Genomic DNA, 25032 nt, shown 5'->3' with positions numbered 1-25032 from the left:
ACACACACCAGTTGCATAGACATACACATACACAACACTAAATGCATGCACAAAATTACATAGCATCTTGTCCTCAGAATATGTCACTTCCAATTATTGGCAAACAATATATATATATATGCATACACACACAGACACACACACACACACACACACACACACACACACACACACACACACACACACACACACACACACACACACACACACACACACACACACACACACACTCACCACCCACAGGTCATCACTTCAAATGCAACTACTTGTCTGTCTGCCTGTTGCATCTCAGCTGCTGGAGGAGATATATGTTTATATATATGCACACACACACACACACACACACACACACACACACACACACACACACACACACACACACACACACACACACACACACAGAGAGAGAGACACAGACACACACACACACACACACACACACACACACACACACAGACAAACACACAAACACACAAACACACACACACACACACACACACACACACACACACACAAACACACACACACACAAACACACACACACAGACACACACACACAAACACACACACACACACACACACACACACACACACAAACACACACACACAGACACACACACAAACACACACACACAGATGTAACTACCTGTCTGTCTGCCTGTTGCATCTCAGGTGGTGGAGGAGAAGAACCAGCTGCAGGAGAAGCTGCAGGTTGAGACGGAGCTGTACGCCGAGGCAGAGGAGATGAGGGTGCGTCTGGAGGCCAAGAAGCAGGAGCTGGAGGAGGTGCTGCATGAGATGGAGGCGAGACTGGAGGAAGAGGAGGAGCGTGGCCTCACCCTGCAGCAGGAGAGGAAGAACATGGAGCAGCAAATTCAGGTTTTCCAAAACAAACAAACAAACAAACGGGGGGAAATATGTTAATTTTCGATTTGAATTCAAAAGCTCTGTTGTGCTTTTATTTGCTGTTAACATTGATGATAGTCTACTGTTATCCATTGTTGGCATTGATGATGGTCTACTGTAACCTATAGGATATGGAGAAACACTTGGCTGAGGAGGAAGACGCCAAACAGAAGCTGCAGTTGGAAAAGGTGTCTGCGGACGGAAAGATCAAGAAGCTGGAGGATGACATCCTGGTCATGGAGGACCAAAACAACAAACTACTGAAGGTCGGTGTTCTTGTTACAAAACACAAAATAGATCTTAACACCAATTACCATCATTTATATGACTGTGTCCTACTATTCACAGGAAAAACAAATGATGGAAGAAAGGTTGGCTGATATTAGCTCCAATTTGACTGAAGAAGAAGAAAAATCCAAGAACTTGACTAAACTGAAAAATAAACATGAGTCTATGATAACTGAACTTGAAGGTTTGCTTGTCATACTCTTATTGCTTAACAAAATGACTCCTTGATATTTTCAGTCCTTGAAAAGATGTTCAGATTCAATGGTTCTACATTTCCTCGTTTCAGTGCGTTTCAAGAAAGAAGAGAAAGCCCGGCAGGATTTGGAGAAGGCTAAACGCAAACTGGAGGGAGAGTATAATGACCTTCAGGATCAGCTAGCCGACCTGCAGGCCCAGATCGCTGATCTGAAGGCCCAGCTGGCTGCAAAGGAAGAGGACCTGCAGGGAGTGTTTGCACGGTAAATTAAATCAGTCAGCACCAACGTTTTAGTTACTCACAACATTTTTAATTCAGCACTCTTTCCTTATTTTATTTTATTATTTTTTGCACTGTGTGGAGCGTAGATCCTTTTAGATGTCACTACATGTCCGTGTATGTGACAAATAAAGCACTTGAAGTTGAACTTGAACTTGAATGGCACAATAATACTGAAGCAATGAGTATAGTGATCATGCCCACAACTTTATAACAGCTGGTATTCAGCACAGATGGCTCATACATGATGTGTGGGCAATGCAGTGCAAGGTCAACTGACCCCACACATGACCCCACCAAACCTTTTGTGACCACCCATTCTAAAGATGACCTATGTGTACGTTTAGAGTGGCCATTAATAGTAAATACACAAAACAACTAAGAAAACGATGGAAAAACCACCCAGCAGACTCACAGACTCTCAGACTCTCAGTCTCTCACTCACAGACTCTCAGACTCACAGTCTCTCAGACTCACAGTCTCTCAGACTCACAGTCTCTCAGACTCTCAGACTCACAGACTCTCAGACTCACAGACTCTCAGACTCTCAGACTCACAGTCTCTCAGACTCACAGACTCTCAGACTCTCAGACTCACAGACTCTCAGTCTCTCAGACTCTCAGTCTCTCAGACTCACAGACTCTCAGACTCACAGACTCTAAATCCAGTGGCTCCCCTGTGCTCTCCATCAGGCTGGAGGAGGAGTCCAACCAGAAGAACAACGCCCTGAAGAAGATCCGTGAGATGGAGGGCCTGATCTCTGAGCTGCAGGACGACCTGGACGCCGAGCGCAACGCCCGGGCCAAGGTGGAGAAGGCCAAGAGGGACCTGGGGGAAGAGCTGGAGGCTCTCAGGACGGAGCTGGAGGACAGCCTGGACACCACCGCCGCCCAGCAGGAGCTCAGGTCAGCAGCGGGGGTTGTTTCAGGACCGCCGCAAACAGGGTGGCAAGCCTGGGGATGGTTTAGTTTAGCTCAGTTATAACATCCTCATCGTCTTAACACCCAGGGACCAGGGTTTTCCAAACCTTCTCTGTTTATGTATGAATATGCTGTTTATTTGTACAAACATGGCAGTAAGTGGGTAAGTATAAATACTTATGCAGAGCGAAGCGAGAGCAGGAGGTGGCCATACTGAAGAAGGCGATGGAGGATGAGGGGCGCCACCATGAGGCCCAGGTGCAAGACATGAGGCAGAAGCACACCCAGGCTGTGGAGGAGCTCAGCGAGCAGCTGGAGCAGACTAAAAAGGTGAGGGGGAGGACACACACACACCTCACGTCTCTCAATGACCTGGTCCTACAGCTGAAGAACAATCAAGAGCCAGATATTTAACGGTAACGGACGCCTACAATATAATGTGTCTGGCTAGAGTACAGGTGGTAATATTGCATTATGTGGTAGCATGGCACAGGTAAAATACAAATACTACTACAAATACAAAGACAGTTCTTACCATTTATTGGGGCAAACCACATTTTCACCTTCACACCCATGCAGACTTATGTGCCTCTGTGAATTGAAAGGTGGAACATATTATGGCCAAATTAGTAGCGATCATTAGTAAAAGTAACATAAATCATATGTTGAGGTCAATGTGACATTATGTTTTGTGTACAATGACAAACTGCAGAGATGTAATCATTGACATTGATTTCATCGATATGACATTTTAAATGTGGCACATTTAAGTGAGGCGGTTTCACACTCTCTTTATCTCTCTATAGGTAAAGGCTAACCTGGAGAAGGCGAAGCAGGTCCTGGAGAAGGAGTCAGAGACAGTTTCACACTCTCTTTATCTCTCTATAGGTAAAGGCTAACCTGGAGAAGGCTAAGCAGGTCCTCGAGAAGGAGTCAGCTGATCTGAGTGCGGAGCTTCACTCCCTCGCCAACTCCAAGCAGGACGTGGAGCACAAGAAGAAGAAGGTGGAGAGTCAGCTGTCTGATCTGCAGTCCCGCTTCAACGACAGCGAGAGACAGAAAGCTGAGCTTGGGGACCGGGTGTCCAAACTAACTGTGAGTGACTGAGGTTTATAATGGCAGGACTTAAAATGCAGTCATGCTCAGACACACATAATACCCCATCTTACTACTCCATATATATATATATATATATATATATATATATGTGAGTGACTAATGTTTATTAAAGCAGGACTTAAATGGAAATAATTTATTTTGCCTGTGAAACTAACTAACTATAAACTGTAGTCATAGTCAACTGTAGTCATGCACACATAATACCCAATATATATATATATATATATTCACTGTTATATTTATATATATCTCCACTATTATGTTAGACACTTACTTCATTTGTAAGACACTTATTTCATAAACACATGTAAAACTGTGCATCATCTCTTTACTCTGCTCCCCACAGTCAGAGCTGGACAGCACCACTGGCTTCTTGAACGAGGCAGAAGGGAAGAACATCAAATTGAGTAAAGACGTCTCCAGCCTCAGCTCCCAGCTACAGGACGCACAGGTGCTCCTCACACAGCTACCCCATTCACACTGAATGACACTCATTAATGTATGTAGTGTTTTATTCAAAGTTATAAGTAGAGTATAGAGTATACAATGACAATCAGGCGTGCTTTGTGAAGATCCCATTAGATGACATGTAAGTACACGAAGTAAAAGTGTTTAGCAGTAGTTCCGTGTGCACTATGTAATTCAATATTGTAGATTGTTGTTTAATTCAAATTCAATGAATGTATCTGTAATGTATTGGGTCCTTACCAATGTTGTGGTCATCACACTCAGTGAATATTAATGTCATCTTTTCGGGACCGTAGGAGCTTCAGGCTGAGGAGACACGACAGAAGCTGAACGTAGCCACCCGTCTGAGACAGACAGAAGACGATCGCAACAGCCTCCTGGAACAGCTGGAGGAGGAGACAGAGGCCAAAAGGAACGTGGAGAAGCAGGTCTCCAGCCTCAACATGCAGGTCAGTGTGCTGTGAGACAGGAGGAGCTTCAGTGGCGTAACGTAGTTACAACGGGCCCAGGTGCAGGATATTATGACGGGCCCTAGTCAGTGCCGTAAGGCAGTGGTTCCCAAACATTTTACATGTTTGAAACCGCCGCCGCAGCCACGCCCCCTCCCCCTGCGCAGATATTTTCCTTGGGCACGAAATCCCCCCGTCTACGGGCCCCCAAGACCCACGGGCCCAGGTGCAGCCGCACTTGCTGCACCCCCATAGTTACGCCCCTGAGGAGCTTTCAACATGCAGGTCAGTGTGCTGTGAGACAGGAGGAGCTCACTACTGATCAAGTATGTGAAGTATGTATGTATGTATGTGAGTATGTGAAGGAGCATCATTATGTGTGCACGCTGCTTTATCTTCACTAGTTTACATCCATGCAATCTGATAAAGTCACGTTTATCTGGTAGGCAGTGCCTTATGCACTTCTGCACCAACATCAACACTAAATCTTGAAGTCTCCTGTGCTTTTGTAGAGCCTGTTAGGATGAAAAGCTAGAAAGTGGTTTCACCTTTTCTTTGCCACTAAAGCATCTATGAAACATTTTTTTTGTATTGTTAATAAAACATATACACTATTTTATTGCCAATCCAAAGCCATACACACTATTCTTAATTGTAACTGATTGAAAACATACTCTACCGTCCTCTAATTTCAATGTCGCACTGGTTGTTAGTTGTCAGATACCAAGAAGAAGCTGGATGAGGTGAGCAGTAACTTGGAGCTCATGGAGGAGAGCAAGAAACGCCTTCAGAGAGACCTGGAGGCAGCCAACAACGAGTACGAGGAGAAGGCAGCTGCGTACGACAAGCTGGACAAGAGCAAGAACCGCCTGCAGCAGGAGTTGGAGGATCTCCTGATGGACCTGGACAACCAGAGGCAGCTGGTCTCAAACATGGAGAAGAAGCAGAGGAAGTTTGACCAGGTGGGTTTAATACACCTCTTCCCAGATCAGGCCATTCCATTATATATAATCTAATTTCAATAGGTGACTAATTCATTTAGTGCAGTCATGTGTTTTTTCAGTCCATGAACTATGACCTATTCTTTGGTATTGCCAGAGTAGTGACTTACTCAAACAGTTGACATGCAGAAGCTTTACTCGTGAAACGCATTCCTTCACATTCCCAACAGATGACCAATTGAGAGTCAGTTCTCAGTTCAAGCCAGTTCTCCCATCCAAAATGTAGCAGTAAACCCATTGTGTTAAAGCTGCAGAAAGGAGCTTTGGTCTAAAACTAATGAGCTAACTTCAAAAACCTTGCAAACCCCACCAACAGCCCAGCTTGTTGAGATAAAAGCTAGCTCAGAATCAGAATCAGAATCAGAATCATATTTATTAGTCAAGTAAGTTTGCACAAACAAGGAATTTGACTCTGGGTTAAGTGGCTCTCATTGTACTTACACCAAATATACAACACAACACAACACAAAGCAACACAACACAACAGCACAACGGTCTAAGAAATATAAGAAATATATATACAGGGAGGAATGGCTATATACAGGAGCTGTGAACTGTAAACACAACAAGTAGTGTAAAGAGTGGAGAGTGCAAGAGATAAATATGAAATGGTAAGAGAATGACACAAGAAGTACAGTATATACAGCCTGTATAGTTATACAGTAAGGGGTGGAATGTATTGCACATTTCTTATTTGAGAATAAAATAAATAAATATGATATATTTGTAGTGGTAACATGCTAACTGGTGTCGTTAGGCGATACAATTGGTGATGTGCTGTGAAAGCTTTTTGTTACATTTTCGCAGAACGACAGGTTTGTTAATCTATCCTTCACATGACCATATACAATCAATATGAATTTTAAGATGATACCACAACTAGTTGGGTTGGTATATAAAAACATACCTCAATGTTGCCCCTTCTCCCCATTCAGTAAGCCCATTGGTCATTCCCATCTCCCTCCCTCCCAATCCAGATGCTGGCCGAGGAGAAGAGCATCTCCTGCAAGAATGCTGAGGAGCGGGACCGTGCCGAGGCCGAGGCCCGGGAGAAGGAAACCAAGGCCCTGGCGCTGGCCCGCAACCTGGAGGAGACCCAGGTCTTCCTGGACGAGCTGGAGAGAGTCAACAAGGGCCTGAAAGTGGAGATGGAGGACCTGGTCAGCTCTAAGGACGACGTTGGGAAATATGTGAGTCAATTATGTGCTGTTGGACTGATGAATGTGGACACCTTAATAGTCAGGTAGGTTAAATATTTCAATAGCTCATTGATTGTGTGACTGTGGCTATTCAGTCACATAAAACTGATGTTTACTGTTTATATGGAAATAATTGAGAGTGATTCTATTAGACACAATAAAAGCATCGTCATTCATAAAAGGTGAAGAAAGCCTGTCTTCACAGCTTAGTCTTTTGAGTCAAGACAATAGACAAAAGACAATAGACTACAGTTCTTCCGCGCGATCGTTTGTGTGAGAAATCACACTGCCTGTTGATCGCAATGTCTCTTATATCTCACACCCTTTGTCCTCGTGTCAGGTGCATGACCTGGAGAAGGCTAAGAGGATGCTGGAGGCCCACGTGGATGAGATGAAGACCCAGATGGATGAGATGGAGGACGAGCTGCAGGCGGCAGAGGACGGCAAACTCCGCTTGGAGGTCAACATGCAGGCCCTGAAGAGCCAGTTTGAGAGAGACCTGCAAGGGAGAGACGAGCAAGGAGAGGAAAAGAAGAGGCAACTGATCAAACAGGTGTCCCAGGGGCCTGGTTTTGCATCCGCCATAATGAGATTACATAAATACTTTTTTTCTAACCAATCATCAATGGTTCCATGATCTTTGCCATTTCTCCTGCATGCCAAACACATTCAATAAGGGCATAAATACTTCGAGTTAGTTGTTTCTTCTTATTTTAAATGTATATACTGATGTCTGAAGTGTTACTCATCTGATGGAATGTTCTGGTATGTCTGCGCCCTTTCAGGTTCGCGAGCTTGAGGCGGAGCTGGAGGATGAGCGTAAGCAGCGAACCTCAATGGCTGCTGCCAAGAAGAAGTTGGAGGGAGACATCAAGGACATGGAGGATCAGTTTGACACATCTTGCAAGGGACGAGAAGAGGCCCTCAAACAGCTCCGCAAGGTTCAGGTGAGTATCTAAGGTCAGCCATGGCAGGGAGTGGAAATCTTATGTTTAAAAAGTACCACTCTTCCTGAATATATGATGTCAGTCTTCTGTACTTCTGTACTGTAATCTAACTCAGTGGTTCCCAAACTTTTTACAGTCCCGTACCCCTTCAGACATTTAATCTCCAGCTGCGTACCCCCCGTTGAAAAAAAAAAGTTTTCCTTTTCACCTTTTACTTAAATTCCGTTTTAATCCGTTTTGGCTCATTTTGTTCACCCAGAGGTAGATTGATGGCTTAAAATGAGTGAATAATATGTGCCACAAGTGACCCAAACCTTCTAAGGTTGTTTGCCAGCCATCAACAGAACAGAAGACTAAAAAAAACATTATTTGCAGGCGATTGGGAAGATGAGCGAATTCATTTGACAGGCTACGGAGGTCTGTGTTGAATAGGGGGGCGTGGCCGGAGCGGAGTTCAGCACAGACGTGACATTTTCTCAGTGGTTTTGTTTTCTAATTAATGCTTGTTCATCGTTGCGATCGTTGTTGTGTTTATAAGAAAGAAATACAGCCTTGCAGGACAAAATACAGGGGAATTTGGGCGATTTTGATGCACAAAATGATGATTCCGTCTGAAAGCTGCAATTCTGTTTCAAACGGTACATTCTGCGAATTCCGTCCGTTTTCTGTTATCGCGAAAATTTTCTCCCCGCGTACCCCCTGAACCACTTTGCGTACCCCTGGGGGTACGCGTACCCCAGTTTGGGAACCGATGATCTAACTCAATCCCTAGACAAGTAAGAGGGATTGAGTTAGCCATATGCACTAGTGAGGTTAAAAAACATGACCTGGGGAGGCACGCTGGCGCAAGCCAATAAGTCCCCTCTCTTACGGGCTTCATTGTCCGCGGGGACACAGGTTCAAGTCTGGCCTGATGTCATTTCCCAATCCTCTCCCCACCTCTTCTCCGCCTCGCTTTCTGTCATAACTCCACTCTCACACAAAACAAAAAAAATGTAGACATGTAGAATTGTGCCATGCCAGACAAAACTGCTGACTGTAGATGCGATGTACACCGCTGTGACACACTGCATGACTGCCTTTCACAGGGTCAGATCAAGGACGTCCAGAGGGAGCTGGAGGACGCCCGCACAGCCCAGAAGGAGACCCTCAGCATCGCCAGGGAGACTGAGAGGAGAGCCAAAGCCATGGAAACAGATTTCATGCAATTGCAGGAGGTACTGATGCACTGCCTGTGCCTAAGGGTGTAGGTTTACCCGGTTTCGTTTTAGTCCACAGACGACAACGTCCTACACTGGCAAGAGGGACGCAATGAAACTGACAAACATATTTTCATTGTGTTCCTTGTTAATAAGGCAATTAATGTAACATGACCTAGACCTAAAACCAAAGTCATTGCCAGTCCAAATCATTGGAAATGTTCCCAAAAGCTTCTCAATAATGATCCAAATATTTAGGAAATGTTCAGCCACACTGCCACCTGGGGGGTATTCCAAGAATGCAGTTTAGTGACTAAACTAGCTAAATTAAGTAGGAGCAGTTGTAAACCCCCTACTAATGAACCGTAATGAAAAGTAAAGCCAGTGGTTAATGTCCAGCTGACCTGCGTGTGGTCTCACTGTGCCCGTAGGAGCTGGCCGCTGCAGAGAGGGCACGCAAACAGGCTGAGACCGAGAGAGATGAGATGGGCGACGAGCTGACCAGCAACTCTGGAAAGTGAGTAGAAAGATGATCTTGACATCACAACTATAATTCTCTGACACAGGCAAACAAAAGGTTATCAACTTCAATGAACAGAGGGCTGTGGTGATGTCACTTGTAAGTGTGGAATAAGTGCTCCTATGTGTTGTCTGAGCGATGCCAGCCTGTGCCTGAGCGATGCCAGCCTGTGTCTGAGCGATGCCAGCCTGTGTCTGAGGGATGCCAGTCTGTGTCTGAGCGATGCCAGCCTGTGTCTGAGCGATGCCAGCCTGTGTCTAAGCGATGAAAGCCTGTGTCTGAGCGATGCCAGCCTGTATCTGAGCGATGCCAGTCTGTGTCTGAGCGATGCCAGTCTGTGTCTGAGCGATGCCAGCCTGTATCTGAGCGATGCCATCCTGTGTCTGAGCGATGCCAGCCTGTGTCTGAGCGATGCCAGCCTGTGTCTGAGCGATGCCATCCTGTGTCTGAGCGATGCCAGCCTGTGTCTGTAGGTCCATAAACAGTGAGGATAAACGTCGCCTGGATGGGAAGATCGCCCAGCTGGAGGAGGAGCTAGAGGAGGAGCAGGGTAACCTTGAGACCCTCAATGACAAGCTCAGGAGGAGCATGCAACAGGTGGGGGAACTGCACAGCTGTGAGGTGATACACATAATCTGTAACCTCCTGAGAACCAACCCATGGACTTGTTTTTTAAGGAAATCACAAAAAAAGAGAAATTGGATGACGCTTTTTTTTGTCTTGGTTCCCAGGAGGATATTGATTAAGAACAAAAGCTATACAAACCATATCTACATACAACATCCTACAAAAAACTTCATTTGGTCAGAGATCTGAGATTCGTGGAGTTGCACCATGTAGCTTTTCTTGACAGACCATCAGGCATGAGTTAATACCTTCCACCCACAGCCATGGAAGGTATTTTTTGTTTAACAGCATGGCAACTGAAAAGTATTAAAAATGTATGAATTTTTTTAAAAGAAAGGCCCACTGATTGAGACTAGAGCATACAGATCCACTCAAATCAGTAACAGATTGTGTTTGCCTTGATGTGTCAACACTGTGACTGTGCAGACTCAGTACACGGGGAAGATGAATCAGTAATCTCCCTGTTGTCCGTGTCTCTCCTCGGCGGTCCTGCAGGTGGATCAGCTGACCAACGAGCTCCAATCAGAGCGCTCCGGCTCTCAGCGCAACGAGAGCGCACGCCTGCAGATGGAGAGGCAGAACAAGGACCTGAAGGCCAAGCTGCAGGAGATGGAGGCGCAGGTCAGGTCAAAGTTCAAGGGCTCCATCTCTGCCATGGAGGGCAAGCTTCAGCAGCTGGAGGAGTCGTTGGACCAGGAGAGCAGGTGAGCCAGCACACGGGTGCTCTCAGCGTGCAGAGGAGCGTGACCAGGAATGGAGAGGCCCGGTGGGGGGGAATGCAGAGGTTTCGGTGATTGCCTCCTTAAAGGGACAGGTCTCTCCATAAGAAAATAATTCAATTCAATTCAATTCAATTCAATTCGATTTTATTTATATAGTGCCAATCACAATTTAAATCGTCTCAAGGCGCTTTTCAGAGCCCCTCAGCCTGAACCACCTAGAGCAAACACTAAGGTGACGGCGGCAGGCAACAACTCCCTTTTAAAAGGAAAGGCAGAGCCAAGCCCAGCTCATAAGGGCAGACCCATCTGCTTGGGGCCTAGCGGGTAAAAAATATAGACAAGAGACAAAGTGACTGGACAGAGCTAGATTTCCTTATATGCGTATACGTAATTATAAGTTATGGCGATGAGGAACTATGTTATCACAGCCATCAGCATTTGCAGCTAGGTCCTACTATATGGGAGAAAACAGAGACTGGTTAGTAAACAGAAAAGACTTCACAAGCATATCTCAGTGTCTGAATGATGCACTGCCTAAATATCTAAACATCAATTTCATTATACTACGGCATGCCACAGGCTACCCAACATAAGGGGTGCGGGGTGACCCCCCCCTCTGGAGTTCAATCCCAGGTTAGGGCAAGGGTAGGAATTGGGGGTGGGATTACGAACCCGGATTAGGGGAAGGGAATTACAAACCCGGATTAAGGGAAGGGAATAACCTGGGATACGAACCCTGGTCACCTTAGGCACCCAAAGAGAATGACAAGTAACATGGCCACTATACCAGTATCAACAGCGTAGCACAATATGATACTGTCCAGAGAGAGAAGAGGAGGTAGAAGGAGAGGTTGCCTGGCACGGCGTATGGGAAGTATATTGAAACAGGTGCCTGATCCTGATGCATCATTTTTTAACTATAGGATGCACTAAAGATGGGTGCTTTTAGTCTAGACTTAAAGATGGGTGTCTGCTTCTCGGATGGAGATAGGAAGATTATTCCACAGGAGGGGAGGGGGGCCTTGATAGCTCTGCCTTCTATAGTGCTTTTTGATACTCTTGGAATTACAAGAAGAACTGCACCCTGGGAATGGAGGGGTGTTGGTGTGGGCAGTGGGCTGCAATTCATTCCTTGAGGTCATTTCAAGTAAGGCCATTTAGAGTTATTTATGTTAGAAGGTGTACTTTGAAATCTATTCTACTTTTGCCAGGAAGCCAGTGTAGAGAGGCAAGCAGAGGTGAGGTCCTCTTTGTTTAGGAGCAAGAAATTGTTAACCATCTTTGCTTTGACATCTTTCCAGCAAGCTTCTATCTTTGGCAGTTGTATAATTTCTTCAGGCTTCATGGATAGGTATAGTTGGGTGTCATCAGTATAGGAATGGAGGTTAATGCCATGCTTCCTTACTACAGCACCTAAGGGTAGCATGTACAAAGAATAGAACATGGTTCTAAGCACAAAGGTCCTGGCACCAAGGGGAACTTTATAACTTACTTTTGTATGACTGGATGACTCATTGCCCCAAACTGGAGACGGTCAGAAAAGGTAAGACCTAATGCAGGACAGGACACAGCCTTTGATAACAACATGTTGTTCAAGTCTCTGTAGTAAAATATGGTGATCTATAGTGTCAAAAGCAGCACTAAGGCCTAGAAGAACAAGCATTGAAATGCTTCCATGATCAGATGCATGATCATTCAGACTCAGGCCGTCTCAGGCTAAGGCTCTAAGGCTCTAGAGCCAGATTGGAAATCTTTTTGGATGTTATTAAGAAAATAATAAACAAACAAAAGACAAAACCTTAATGAAGCTTCACCTTTATATCATGTGACTGTCACGATTGTGGCTGGACAACATACTGCCCCTCTCCTTCCCAAGATCATACATGATCATTTAACTATGCTGTGTCTTTTGCCATCTCTGGTAACCACATATTTTTGAATGATGTATGTTTCTGTTAGGGAGAAACAAGGCCTTTCCAAAGCTGTGCGTCAAAAGGACAAGAAGATGAAGGACCTGACTGTTCAGATGGAGGATGATCGCAAGCAAGCAGAGCAGTATAAGGACCAGGTAATGCAGTAATGAGACATAGTTCTCGTGAACTTTTACTACATTACAGTAATCAGAGTTTTGTAGGTTTTTATAAATAATCACCTGGGATTTGACTCGGATTTCTGGCCAAGCATTTTTTTTTCTGATGTTGATTCCAGTATACAGTCACATACATTCATCACATACAAACCATATTAGGCTGTGTAGACAAAATATATTGAAATTACTTTTCTGATCAATAAATTAAACTTCTTCCATTCCATAAAACTGAATGACTGAGCAGAAACAGTCAAAGGCCAGTCCCCTTTGTTTCTCTGCGCCCCACCACTCACTGTACCCCCTTGCAGGCGGAGAAGGCCAACGTTCGCGTGAAGCAGCTGAAGCGGCAGGTGGAGGAGACGGAGGAGGAGTCCCAGCGCGCCACTGCCGCCCGCCGCAAGCTGCAGCGCGAGCTCGACGAGGCCACGGAGGCCAACGATATGCTCACTCGAGAGGTGTCCTCGCTCAAGAGCAAACTCAGGTGGTGCGACAGTGACATCTGTCTCTGAATGTATGTAGTGCATGCTTCGACCACACACCTCACAACTTACCCAACTGCATTGACTAACTATGACCTCTTTCTGACGTTTGTGGAACTTCCATCCATCCAAACACATTCTTACTGTGATGGAGCTATTCTGCTTTACTGGTTTGGCCACCCTGCCTTTCACTGTATAGTACACTAGTTCTTCATTATCCCACTGTTATCTTAGCTGATCTTTACACCGTTGTTGTTTTACACCAGTTGAGTCCAACTCCCCTGTTTAGTTCCAATTAAGATCATTTGATTTGATAGTAACATTTCTTAAGGTGTATGTAGTGCCTGTCTCCACACTAACTCATGATCTGTGTTTTAGATGACCTTACATGACAAAAGCTTTTGTAAGATGTCACTCAGCTGAGTATAGTCAGTGCTCTTCTCAAAAAGTCCCAATAGTTTTCCATAGGTTCTCACAGAACCAATTAACTGTCTTGGTAAAGGTCAGTGCCATGGAGCCGACAGATCAATAACTAAATTTAGCTACGTCTCTTGATCACAACTCCTAGACTGTCCCCAATGACTAACCTAAAAGAAAATAACTGCACAGCACCATGTATTTTGCCTGTTCCTCTATCAATTGTACCCAAAGACAGAGTTCAGTTTCTAGTGTCTAGTATGTACCTGTGAAACCTAAAGTCTGCAACAACCTTTCTCTTTGACTGTTGTCCCAGTCCTAATTAAATAATGACATGGTAGAGGAACAGCTGAACAGGATGAGAACTTGAACACATCTTTCTAAACCCAGTAAAGCATGCATGAGATGTTTTCTACTAATCCTCTTGCTTAGCCCCTCCAGGAATGCAGGCTGGATTGAGTTGTTTCTATGCATGCGAGACTATAGACCTTCATCCATTCAACCTCACCCTTCCCCCTGAGCCCCGACCCTAACATAACCTCCCACCTCTGTCTTCCATGGCTTTTGTAGGCGTGGCAACGACCCCTCGGCCTCCTTCAGCAGCTCCCCGCGGCGCATCAGCGGTGGGGGCAGTTTTCTGGGGAATCGAAGGGGGGCTGCTGAGAATTCAGAGCTCGCTGGGGAGGACGAGCCGCCCCGTTCCCCCTCCCCTTCACCCGTTCCCATGGAGGATCCACTGGAGGAGGAGGACGAACTGCGGGGAGAGATGAACGGAACCGAAGACTACGATTAGAACCCTTTCCTTCACACCTATAGCTAAATGACGAATATCTACACCGAGAGCAGAGGATTCCGGAACACGTCTGACCCTGATCAGATCACAGTGAAACGCGCTCCAGCCTCAGCTGCTGTTTGGGTCAGACAGGGATCTCTCCTGTCCGACACATAGGGTGTTTTCCTTGCTGCCTCTGCATCACCTCATAAGCTTTCACCACTGTCTAGTGTACTAGTATACTTTCCCCCAAACTGTACTTAACTTAAATTGATGGTGTAGCATATAGAGTGCTTTCATTACACTTAGAGACTAGCCAGCACTTCTCTCGAAAACAATATACATCACTATTCATGACAAATTTTAATTTAAAAACTGTATTGTTCTTAGAGGTTATAGTCAATTGTGCTTTTTAATGTACCAGTAATATTCTGGAGTCTTATACTATGGGGTTCACATGTTAAGTTACAGCATTATTTATATGTACTCAGTCATCTACCTAAGTACAAACCATAACAAATAATCACCACATGCCACTACGTTTAACCCTTTAAAGGCCACCTCCACTCATCACTCTGGAATAAACGGATTTCAAACCCCTCATCAGGTCTAATTCACTCAAAGCAACGCATGACACCATCCCATCAACATTTCATGACAACAGCAAATGCTTCATATGATCTTTATTGTGCCCATTTGGTAGGAGAGACTTGCATTAACAAAAAACACAACACCTCAGGTTAACAGGACAAGAGAATGTATTGCTTTGCAGAGGAAGAAACACTTACGGGTGAACAGGTTGGTGATGCACTAAGCCACACAAAGCAACACCCTGACGCGTCTGTGGATTTCAGTGACAACCGCAAATCCCACGGCAAACACGGCAGTCGTTTCAGACACACCCATTGGAATGTATGTAACAGGTATGGAGACAAAATGGCCTCCTAAGATAAGACCGTTAGTTAAAGCTACATCGCCTTCTACCCTACATTATTCTACCGGTTCCTACCTATCCATCAGTCTACAGTAATCTGGTACCACTAAAGGGGAAAAGATGTAAAGAAGAACAGAGCAAATTTACCCTATTCTCTCTTCATTTCCTAACTTTTTAACATAAAACATACGTACCCTTCACTGAAGTATTCATATTTCATAACATTCTAAACACCCCCCCTGTAGTGAGAGATTTACTTATTGGCTCAGAGATTGAACTCCACATAAAAAAAAAAAAAATTTCTCAGTCCGTTCTCTCCAGACAGAAACCGTAACACTTGAGGTAACAGAGAAAATAAATGTACTGAGAGAGGCCCAAATATTGTGCCGTGGGGGAGGAAAACTTCACCCCCTAAATACACTTCAATGCTTAGAATTTCTAACACTTTGTAAGGCACACAAAGTTTGTATTATTATAAAAATAGTACACCTTTCCAGTTATGCCAAGTCTACAAGGCCTTTTTGTGTGTAACAGACTATCAGTTGTGTGTAAGAGATCAAGGCCTTATGAATAGCACTGCGAGACTCAACACAAGGTCCCATTAAGTTTGTTAATATAGGCCTAGACCTGCCTCCTGCTAAATATCACCCACAACAAACCCTGAGACATTCCACACATTTTACAAAAACATTAAAACAGCAGCAAGTCACTCGCGCAATGCACCCACCCACCCACCCACGCGCGCGCACACACACGCACACACACACACACACACGCACACACACACACACACACACACGCACACACACACGCACACACACACACACACACACACACACACACACACACCTTGACAAAAACTTGGGAAAACAAGCCGTTGACCATGCAATGGCATCCCAACATTTTAGTTCAGACCCAATCTAAAACAAAGCAGTAATAAGCAACGATACCGTCTCTCTGTGCTCGAGTTAGATTACTTAACAGCTCTGCAGTGTTAGTAGGACAAATGATATGACAAACTGCAAGGGACAAATCCCACAAACAAGACACAACAAATATAATCTGACTGACATCCACTTACAATTCAATTCATCCATCACGGCCAGTAAGAGCCATCTCATAGGCAGCTGAGAAAGTCTGCCTTCTCAGACATTGATCACATCATTATAGTAAACACATTCACCTCTCTCTCTCTCTCTCTCTCTTTATCTATTCCATTCCTACGTATACCTCAGACCTGTGCAGGGTTCTTTTTATCTCCGTTCACGTACTCACTTCCACGCTCTATCGGTTCTAAATAACCAATAACTCTAATCTGTTCTAATAACTCATAAACGTTTCATTATCCTTCATCATAGAGAATATCCTGTCGGGAAGAAAAGTGTGCAATAAAAGTGTAGACCTCCAGCTCCTCCAAAGGCAACTCCAGTGTGTCACAAACAACAACATTTCACACCTCGAGTCGAGCGGTGCTGCAGTAGAAAGGGTCCTCCTAGGTATTCCTCTCCATGTACATAGTGGTCTCACTCTATCAGTACATGAAAGGCCGATGTAATGCTGTGGATTAGGAAAAAAATAGTTTTTTTGAAATGTGGGGCCAGACTTGAGGAAATGACTAAAGTCATCAGGGTTTTGAGACAAAATGTCTTCCTCCGTTCCTCCTGTTCAGCTGCGTTTCTCAATGCATGAGAGGGAAAACAACACTCGCCGGGCAGCTGCATCAAAAACCGGGTTCTTCCAGTGCCATGGAAGGGAAGAGGGAGGAACGCTGCAGGAAGGAGGTGGAGTTGCTGATGAGGGTGCCTTCCAGGAGCGAGGAAGGGGAGGGGGTGCTGATGAGGGTGCCTTCCAGGAGCGAGGAAGGGGAGGGGGTGCTGATGAGGGTGCCTTCGGTAAGGGGTCTTGTGCAGAGGGGGTCGGGGTGAGAAGCCACATGGGTGCAGTATGGGCTGAAGCACAAGAGCGGTGCAAGGCATGCTGGGTGCACTCAGAGCAGAATCTTAGGTCCTGGTCCGAAATCTAGCCGCCTCACCAAACTGAAAAGTGGGAGAGAACCAAAAAAAAAAAAAAACTAAAATCAGCAACTTTAGTCATACACTTTGAACATGAAAAATAATCCATTCACCACTTCCTGTAACACAGAACAGATACATAGAAATCATGTGTTTGTTACAGTAGGCATTGTTGCACTGTCAGAGGGCTGACTTCCATGGAGAGCGCTGTTCAAACTATAGGTTTATATGATAAAATATTAATTTAACATGAGGTAACAATAGATATAACAATACTAAACACAAGTATGCCCAGTTTATGCTGCTAGAGAGCACTGCCTGGTTAGTTCTTGAGACGAGTCAAACCCATCCATCACCACATCAATCACAGTCTAAAGTCCCTTTTAAACTTTTGCTAGACGCCAATCCAGCTGCGGTCAACACAATGGAGCACTGAAGAAAAGTCTAACCTTATTGTACATGGATAAACATGAATAGTCATGAGAGTAGTCCCACCCAAAGAGTGGCAAAGCCCTGAGTGCCTCACCCCTTGTCATAGAGGCCGTTGGTGTTGGCCTGCATGTCGGGGCTCTCTCGCTGGCTGGCGGGCGTCCCCGATGATGCCGGAAGGTTCTGCCGGATCTGGGTCTTGTCGCTCACATGCAGTTCTCTGCAGGTAGCCAGCTTAGACTCCAGGTTCTACAACCCATGGGTTAGATGATTATTATACCAGTTTATATATATATATATATATATATATAAAATTGTATTTTATTTTTTTTCTAAATAGATTATGTTTCATTACATTTATATGATAGAAATTAAATGGACATGTGATGAAGTGTCAGCAGACAAGAGAAGTGACTTATAATTTCCCCATCATTGCATACAGCGGATCCCATCCCTACATGCGAGGTGAGGGACCTGCACAATAGTGCCGTGTAAACTAGCGTGGGGACAACCTTAAGTCATCATCATCATCATCACAAGGGGGCGGACAGCCTGAATGCTGCCGTGTACATCAGGGTGGAGAGGAAGGGGCTTAGCGGAGACAGAGCTCTCATACGTTACAATCAAGGCTCTGTTCTGTTCTGTCAGGCCACATCGGTCCTGGACTAGCACATGACTGAGACAGAAAGAGCAAGCCTTTAAGCGGCAGACGACGGGGAACCACTGGTCGGGGGGGGGGGGGATATACAGAGGCGCTTGTGAATACACATGAAACTACACAAAGTTCCGATTCCCCCTTGATCAAGTGACTACAGGCTTGTTTGGGAAGACCACATGGATGACAAGCCCCCTGAAGGCTTGATGTACAAAAACAGCAGACTCACCCCGACTTTCCTCAACAGCTCCCCAACGATGTTCAGAGCTGATATACGTGCTGAGGTAGTTAGAGGGCTTCCCACCAAACCCTCCCCTGGAAACACAGAGACAGAGAGACAGAGAGATTACAAATGGACAATTCATCAAAGTAGTAAGGCCTCCATTATCAGATGTGCAATCAAATCCAGTTAACTGCCTGAAAAATACAGTGAATCTAATATCCTCATGTAACACTATCCTCAACCTAGAAGTACCTTTTACCTGGCACACGTGGACACACACACACACACACACACACACACACACACACACACACACACACACACACACACACACACACACACACACACACACACACACGTTCCTAATTTCATCTGTAGTTCTTCCACATGCTAAAAACGGAGTGCCCTCCTGGCTTGGCTCACCCCTGCTCTGTGAGGCTGGCGGTGTGTTGAAGGCACTGGGGGAGCCCGGGGGTCTGGAGGGGGTGGGGAGCGCAGAGGTGGGCCGGGAGGGTGGGGGGGTGGGCTCCGCTGCCACGGCGTCTTTGGACAGACTGAGAGACGGCCGACGCTCCTGTTTCTGCTTTACCGCCAGCTCCTGCCTCAGGTCTGCTCAACACACACCCGCACACACGAGCATGAAAGAGACCCAACACAGTGAGAGACCCAACCACACACACACACCAATGTGCAAAGACAGAGATAAAACTCACACACACACACACACAGATAGAACAAACCAACAGAGAAAATACAAACACAGCCTGTTCCATCTCAAGCACAAAGATGCCTTTCAGCACATAACAGCAGAGCTAACCTCAAAGTACCAGGCCCGCAGTGCACTGCCAATCTCACTCTTCACATGAGTGAGACATTTCAGCTGAGCCTCAGGCGCTGCTCCATTTACACAAAGTTGTATGTTTAAAGGCCCCATCCAGTGAAAATCAAGTTTTTAACCTTTTTAAGCAGCAATAAGGAGTTCTGTTCCAAAACTAGCAAGCCTAAAAGGCATGCAAAAAACATTGCAAACACCACCAACAGCCCAGTTGACACTGATAGAAGCGTGCCAACACACTAACTGGTGTCTTTTGACAGTATAGCTGGCAATGTCAGACTGTGAAAGCTTTTCTTCCATTTTTGCAGCCAGGTACACAGAACTACATAGGGCATATCCTGGATGGTTAGTGGGAAAGACACAGGTGTTTATCTGTCCTTCACATGACCATATGCTATCAAAATGAATTTGAGGATGGTACCAAAACTAGTTGCCTATAAAACCATACCTCAAAAATTGTCAAAATGTTGCATCGTGTCACTTTAAAATGTTCATACGGTGTCTTTTTATATGTTACACGACACATCGTGAGCGAAATAAGCGGTCAACACCATGGAACTCCAATGTTCCAACGACAGTCTCAAAAACACAGAATCAGATACATAAGGAACCAATCCCGTCAACTTGCTAGGTGGGGCTTTACATATCATTAGCATAAGGCTTTGTCGAACCAAGAGCCATCAGAGGAGAAGCCAAGTGTAGCTAATTTGCTCAGTATTCGCCGAGCTATTAATATGCAATGGTGTAGAGCTACATCCAAGCCATTTGGGGGCCATGAAGGGATTGTTTTCATGAACAAAAAAAAAGAATGTAATTTTAAGGAACAGAGATTAGTTATTTAGGAGAGGAACTTTAAAAGTGACTCAACCACACACACACACACACACACACACACACACACACACACACACACACACACACACACACACACACACACACACACACACACACACACACACACACACACACACACACACACACACACACACACACACACAAAGAAGAAGAAAATAGGAACCCAAATGATAAACTCGATCTTACATCATCTCTGAAGAATTTGTGGACCCGTCTTTAAATTTACATTTTTAAGTATTGAATGTAGTTTACTTTTGTAAGGGTAGCCCTTATAAGATCACTAAAATAGTTGGATTAGTGAGATGTCATAAGGTGACTGTACCTCTGGCTTCATCCTTTAGTCTCTGCATTGACTCTAGCAGGTTCTCCTTCTCATCCAGCTCGCTCTCCAGAAAGGCGTTCCTCTCGATCACACCGTTCATCCTCTGCTCAAAATCCTCTAGAGACATGATGGTGGCCCTACAGGAGGGGGGTGAAGGGGAAGAACCGAGTATGATTCTAACCATTTTTCATTGTTCCTTTCATTTAGTGCATCTAGTCTTCTGTACTATGTACCTAACTAATGATTTGGTACGGTATATTTGTTTCATCGAGATATGTCGTTACAAGACATACAAACAATTAGGGTCAGGATCAGTGATGTGCTTATGTGATAAGACAAATTAAAGTTAATTGTAATGTCAGACCGTACTTTGTTGGGTAATTAATCCCCAATTCAGCTGTGATCTAAGGACAACCGTCAAAGTGCTCCTCAAGCCACCTCTTCACCCCACCCACCTCTTGGCTCTCTCCAGGTCATCGTTGGCCTGCTCCAACTCCCGGACGTATTTGTGCAGCTGGTCCTTGATGGCAGTGGTCTCGGCCAGGTCCCCCTCCAGAGTGGATATGTGTCGGACAGCCTCGGAGTGCTGGGTCTCGTATTTCTCCTGCACGTGTTAATAAGGAGGGCTTCATGACCAAGTCACACCACCCCAGCTAGAGCCCCCTCATCCCAACCAAAACGAACATCTCTTCAGAAAGTCAACTAAAAGGCAGTCAGCTGTGGCACAGACTTGGTGTGGATCACATTTGGGATAAAGTGTATCTTGTCCATAGCTATTTGTGGACAAACTCTGGAAGGGGGGAAAATGGCCACAAAAATGGCCTCCCATGTTTAGGCATGTTAAGACCTCCCTCTTTTGCATTCCAGGCGCTGTTATCCTCAGCCCAACAAAAAAACAAAAAAAAAACAGTTTCAGAGCACAACTAGCCCAGCCGAGGACTCTTACAATGAAATTTGTGAGCCTACAACTGGACATGATCATCTAGATCCGACAAAGATATTTATGGTAAACACAACAGCATTGGGACAATATTTTAAGAGTTTCTCTTATACCTCATCCGTTGGTGTGCAATGGTGACAAAATACTGTCAATTTGGTAATTTTGGAATCAGTATGGAATCAACAGCAATGGAAATAACATAGGAACAAACTTCTATGAAACAGGGCTTCCTACATATGAGTACATAAAAAAGGGAAATATACACTATACACTGTAATACACTGATCTGTCAACCACCATACGTGATGCTAACTGGGCAAGCTGCTCACAGCCATGTTGACCCACTTGCGGAGTACAAAAGGCAGTTGAGATATGTGAGCCCTGAAGAGTCCACAGCCATCAATAATAACAACAACAATTTGCCCCCCATCCCCAGCACAAGGTCAACATGGCCCTAATGTTCTTCACTACTTCCCTCCAGACACAAGCCTCAGATCAGCTGCTTCCTAAAGCTCAATCAGCCACTGTTGATCACTGAGTATGGGGTTGTAGTCAGCAGCTGTTTATTGCGCCCCCCCCCCCCCCCCCCCTCCAGACATAATTTAACGATTATCAAGAGGTGCCGTCTCATCCTCCATCCACAGACAGTGTGGCCGGATCTTATGCAAGCCTGACCTCAATTATCTCAGGGGTTGAGTAATACTGATGAGAACTTGGTGAATAAACCAAGACACGTTTCACAATTAAAAAGACATCTGCCAGTGAAAATTGTAATACTGTGGCCTATTTCAACCCAACAGGAAGCTGTGGACAGAGGTAGTGTTGGGGCGTGTCTTAGTAAATGGGATGTTGGTGCAAGACACACAGATTGCTGACTGACACCAACATGTGACGGTAAACATTTTGCATCACTCCTGTAGCCCATGAACACCTTTCCCAGTGGGGCATGTAGTTTATGGTTGCTGCTCCTAAATACATATGGTCAGTAATCCCCAAATTCCCTTTGCCATGTCAATTACCTTAGGGAAGCAGCTACAGAAACTTTTTTCTAGTTTTCTAGTTTTTACTTTTTTCTAGTTTTCTTACTTTTCTCACTGTTAACTTGACTTCATTGTATAGCATTTTTTCCACTTGCAGCCTAACTATTGCTAATATTGGAAGATCAGTCAAATTTTCAGTGTTAATGTGGGTGATGATCCACTGATTTGCATAATTTCATTGACTGAAAATGCAACAGTCTTGTCTTAAAAACAATTAAGATTGCAGAGCAAAGAGCAAAGAACACTTTTAGGCATTTTACTAATTTTACAGTGCCCAGCTCCAGTACTCGGGCACCTGAGTGACAAGTGTAAGAAGGTTGCTTTTGTCTTACATTTCATACGTGTTTATACAGCCATGAATGCTCCTGAGTAAGTGTCAGCACGGTACCTTGTAGTTCTCCAGCTCCATGCCCAAACGGTTGTTCATGTTGAGCAGCTCCCGGTTCCGTGTTTCGCACTGCTTCAGCTCCGTCTCCAGTTCCACCTCATAGTCCCTGCTCATCTGCTGGAACTCCTGCAACTCCTCCAGGGCCTCTTGCGCCCTACAGGAACATCAAGATTAATTTATCAGATTGTATACCATCAACACAACGGTGGAGGGATCTTTCTGAACGTACCACCTGTATAAATGTGGGTCCAAGGCAAGACTAAGGATTTATTTACTGCCAAACCCATACCTTACAGGGTGCCATGCAGTGGAATTATCTGCCAGTTCAAGAGCAGCAATAAATGCCACAGAAAGAATTTCCTAATATTATCTGTGTATCATTAAAACCAGAATAAGATCATCAAGAATACATACTCAAAATACTCGACAAGCCATATGACGGGCCGACCATGAACGGTGAATACACTGGTTATTTTCAACGAGATGAATCGGTCATGCCAGTACCTTTGTTGATGCTGCACAGCTTGCTCCTTCCAGTAATCTCTTTCATCTTCAATGGACGCAAACTTCGGTGGCTCGGAATCACTCATATCTGTCAGACCGACTTCTAGTAAATCGATGTGTCCAATCTGAGGAACAAAAGTAAAATGGAATGTGTCGGTTACCACACATCTATACCTATGTCAAAACTATTAAATTAGACTGTAAAAAACATGTGCATATGCTTCAGTGGCAGGCGCGGCAAACAAAATTGGAAACGTTAACATTACACCAAAGCTGTCCAACTGAAAATGCCAGGAACGTGAGGTGGGACGGGAAATGTCATCATTATGACTAAACTTTTACTGAGGAACCCCCAAACAGGGTGTGTGTCACAAAGCTCCACATTTTAGCACGGGCTTCTCTAGACAGCTGGTTTAGTATCGCAATACTTGACGTGATGAGTTGGACAGTTATCCTATGAATTTCCTTTCAAACATAACCAAATCATTCAGCAACTGATACCTCGTCCAGGCTAGTTGACGTTAATAATCATCAAATTAGATAGACAAGACCGCCGCCAACACTTTTACTTACAACGAAAAGTTATTTTACGCATCTTTATTTATAATAAGTTAGCTTATGACAGTAGCTATGTTTAGAGAACCAGCTCACGATTAATGTTACTCCAGACCCAGCATCTTCAACTCGGTTAACTTCTCGAGTTGTTCTTTAGCGAAGATAGCCTGTTAATATATCGCTACCTAACTAGCGTCAACTCTTTTTTCAGCGACTGCGTTATAAAACAAAACATGAATATATAGTTGAAGAGGCTATAAATACTATAGATGGCCAGTGTACTTTACTTGAATGGCAGGCAGTCTTGTATTCCCCTGGCGACAATCCTTTGTCATTTTCTTGGCCATTTAAAAGAAGGGAAATAACTGAGTCTCTAGTGCAACCCAAGCTGCTTGGCTATTGCTAACTAGCTCGATACTTACCTCGTCAGTTCTGAAAAGTCCTGGAGAGATGTTCTTCTGTACGTGAAATCACACAAATGATGGCCCTGTTACATCAAGATGTTATGCATATAACTTACATCGGTAATTGCCGTTTTTTCTATCAGATATCATTAGCTTAATCGCAACAAAAAAGTTCGTTGGGTGTGTGACAACAATGATAGCGCTTCCCCCTCTCCCCTCTCAGCTAGATAGCTTCCTGCCCACTATCCATTTGTTCTTTCAATGACTGCATGGGAACTTGTCATTGGACCACTTCTAGTGACATCGTGAAACAGGCCTGTAGTCATTGGACAGTCGGTC

General features: G+C 44.8%; 2 protein-coding genes across 5 annotated transcripts in view; one reads left to right on the top strand and one right to left on the bottom strand.

Annotated features, from left to right (window-relative positions):
- The window catches only part of myh11b (myosin, heavy chain 11b, smooth muscle), a 28593-nt gene extending 13393 nt beyond the window's left edge, over nt 1-15200 (top strand). For 3 of the 4 annotated variants that reach the window (XM_031565478.2, XM_031565473.2, XM_031565485.2), the window contains 20 exons: nt 673-879; nt 1035-1172; nt 1255-1378; nt 1481-1652; nt 2362-2574; nt 2775-2919; nt 3478-3684; nt 4055-4159; nt 4473-4625; nt 5339-5587; nt 6604-6816; nt 7166-7378; nt 7611-7772; nt 8861-8989; nt 9403-9488; nt 9965-10088; nt 10614-10822; nt 12800-12908; nt 13238-13410; nt 14396-15200. In XM_031565478.2, the coding sequence (XP_031421338.1) occupies nt 673-879; nt 1035-1172; nt 1255-1378; nt 1481-1652; nt 2362-2574; nt 2775-2919; nt 3478-3684; nt 4055-4159; nt 4473-4625; nt 5339-5587; nt 6604-6816; nt 7166-7378; nt 7611-7772; nt 8861-8989; nt 9403-9488; nt 9965-10088; nt 10614-10822; nt 12800-12908; nt 13238-13410; nt 14396-14618 (3354 nt within the window). In that variant the 3' untranslated portion in view covers nt 14619-15200. Of the gene's footprint in view, nt 1-672; nt 880-1034; nt 1173-1254; nt 1379-1480; nt 1653-2361; nt 2575-2774; nt 2920-3477; nt 3685-4054; nt 4160-4472; nt 4626-5338; nt 5588-6603; nt 6817-7165; nt 7379-7610; nt 7773-8860; nt 8990-9402; nt 9489-9964; nt 10089-10613; nt 10823-12799; nt 12909-13237; nt 13441-14395 lie in introns of all 4 variants that reach the window. The other variant, XM_031565490.1, reaches the window with a different exon arrangement.
- A 65-nt stretch (nt 15201-15265) lies between these two features.
- nde1 (nudE neurodevelopment protein 1) lies at nt 15266-25032 on the bottom strand. Its single transcript, XM_031565515.2, has 9 exons — nt 24712-25032; nt 23735-23859; nt 23231-23384; nt 21318-21466; nt 20863-20999; nt 19274-19459; nt 18857-18942; nt 18070-18221; nt 15266-17567 (listed from the first exon to the last, which is right to left on the bottom strand). The coding sequence occupies exons 2-9, from the start codon at nt 23818-23820 to the stop codon at nt 17519-17521; spliced, it is 999 nt and encodes a 332-aa protein (XP_031421375.1). The 5' UTR covers nt 23821-23859; nt 24712-25032; the 3' UTR covers nt 15266-17518.

This window comes from Clupea harengus, chromosome 1, assembly GCF_900700415.2.
Source record: "Clupea harengus chromosome 1, Ch_v2.0.2, whole genome shotgun sequence".
Classification (NCBI taxonomy): Eukaryota; Metazoa; Chordata; class Actinopteri; order Clupeiformes; family Clupeidae; genus Clupea; species Clupea harengus.
This window is presented reverse-complemented; position numbering and strand designations above follow the sequence as displayed.

Coding starts and splice junctions, on each gene's coding strand:
- nde1 (XM_031565515.2), bottom strand. CDS start 23,820: ATGAGTGATTCCGAGCCACCGAAGTTTGCGTCCATTGAAGATGAAAGA. Junction 21,000..21,317: donor GACCTGGAGAGAGCCAAGAG/GTGGGTGGGGTG, acceptor CCCCTCCTGTAG/GGCCACCATCATGTCTCTAG. Junction 18,943..19,273: donor GCCAGCCTCACAGAGCAGGG/GTGAGCCAAGCC, acceptor CTGTGTTTCCAG/GGGAGGGTTTGGTGGGAAGC.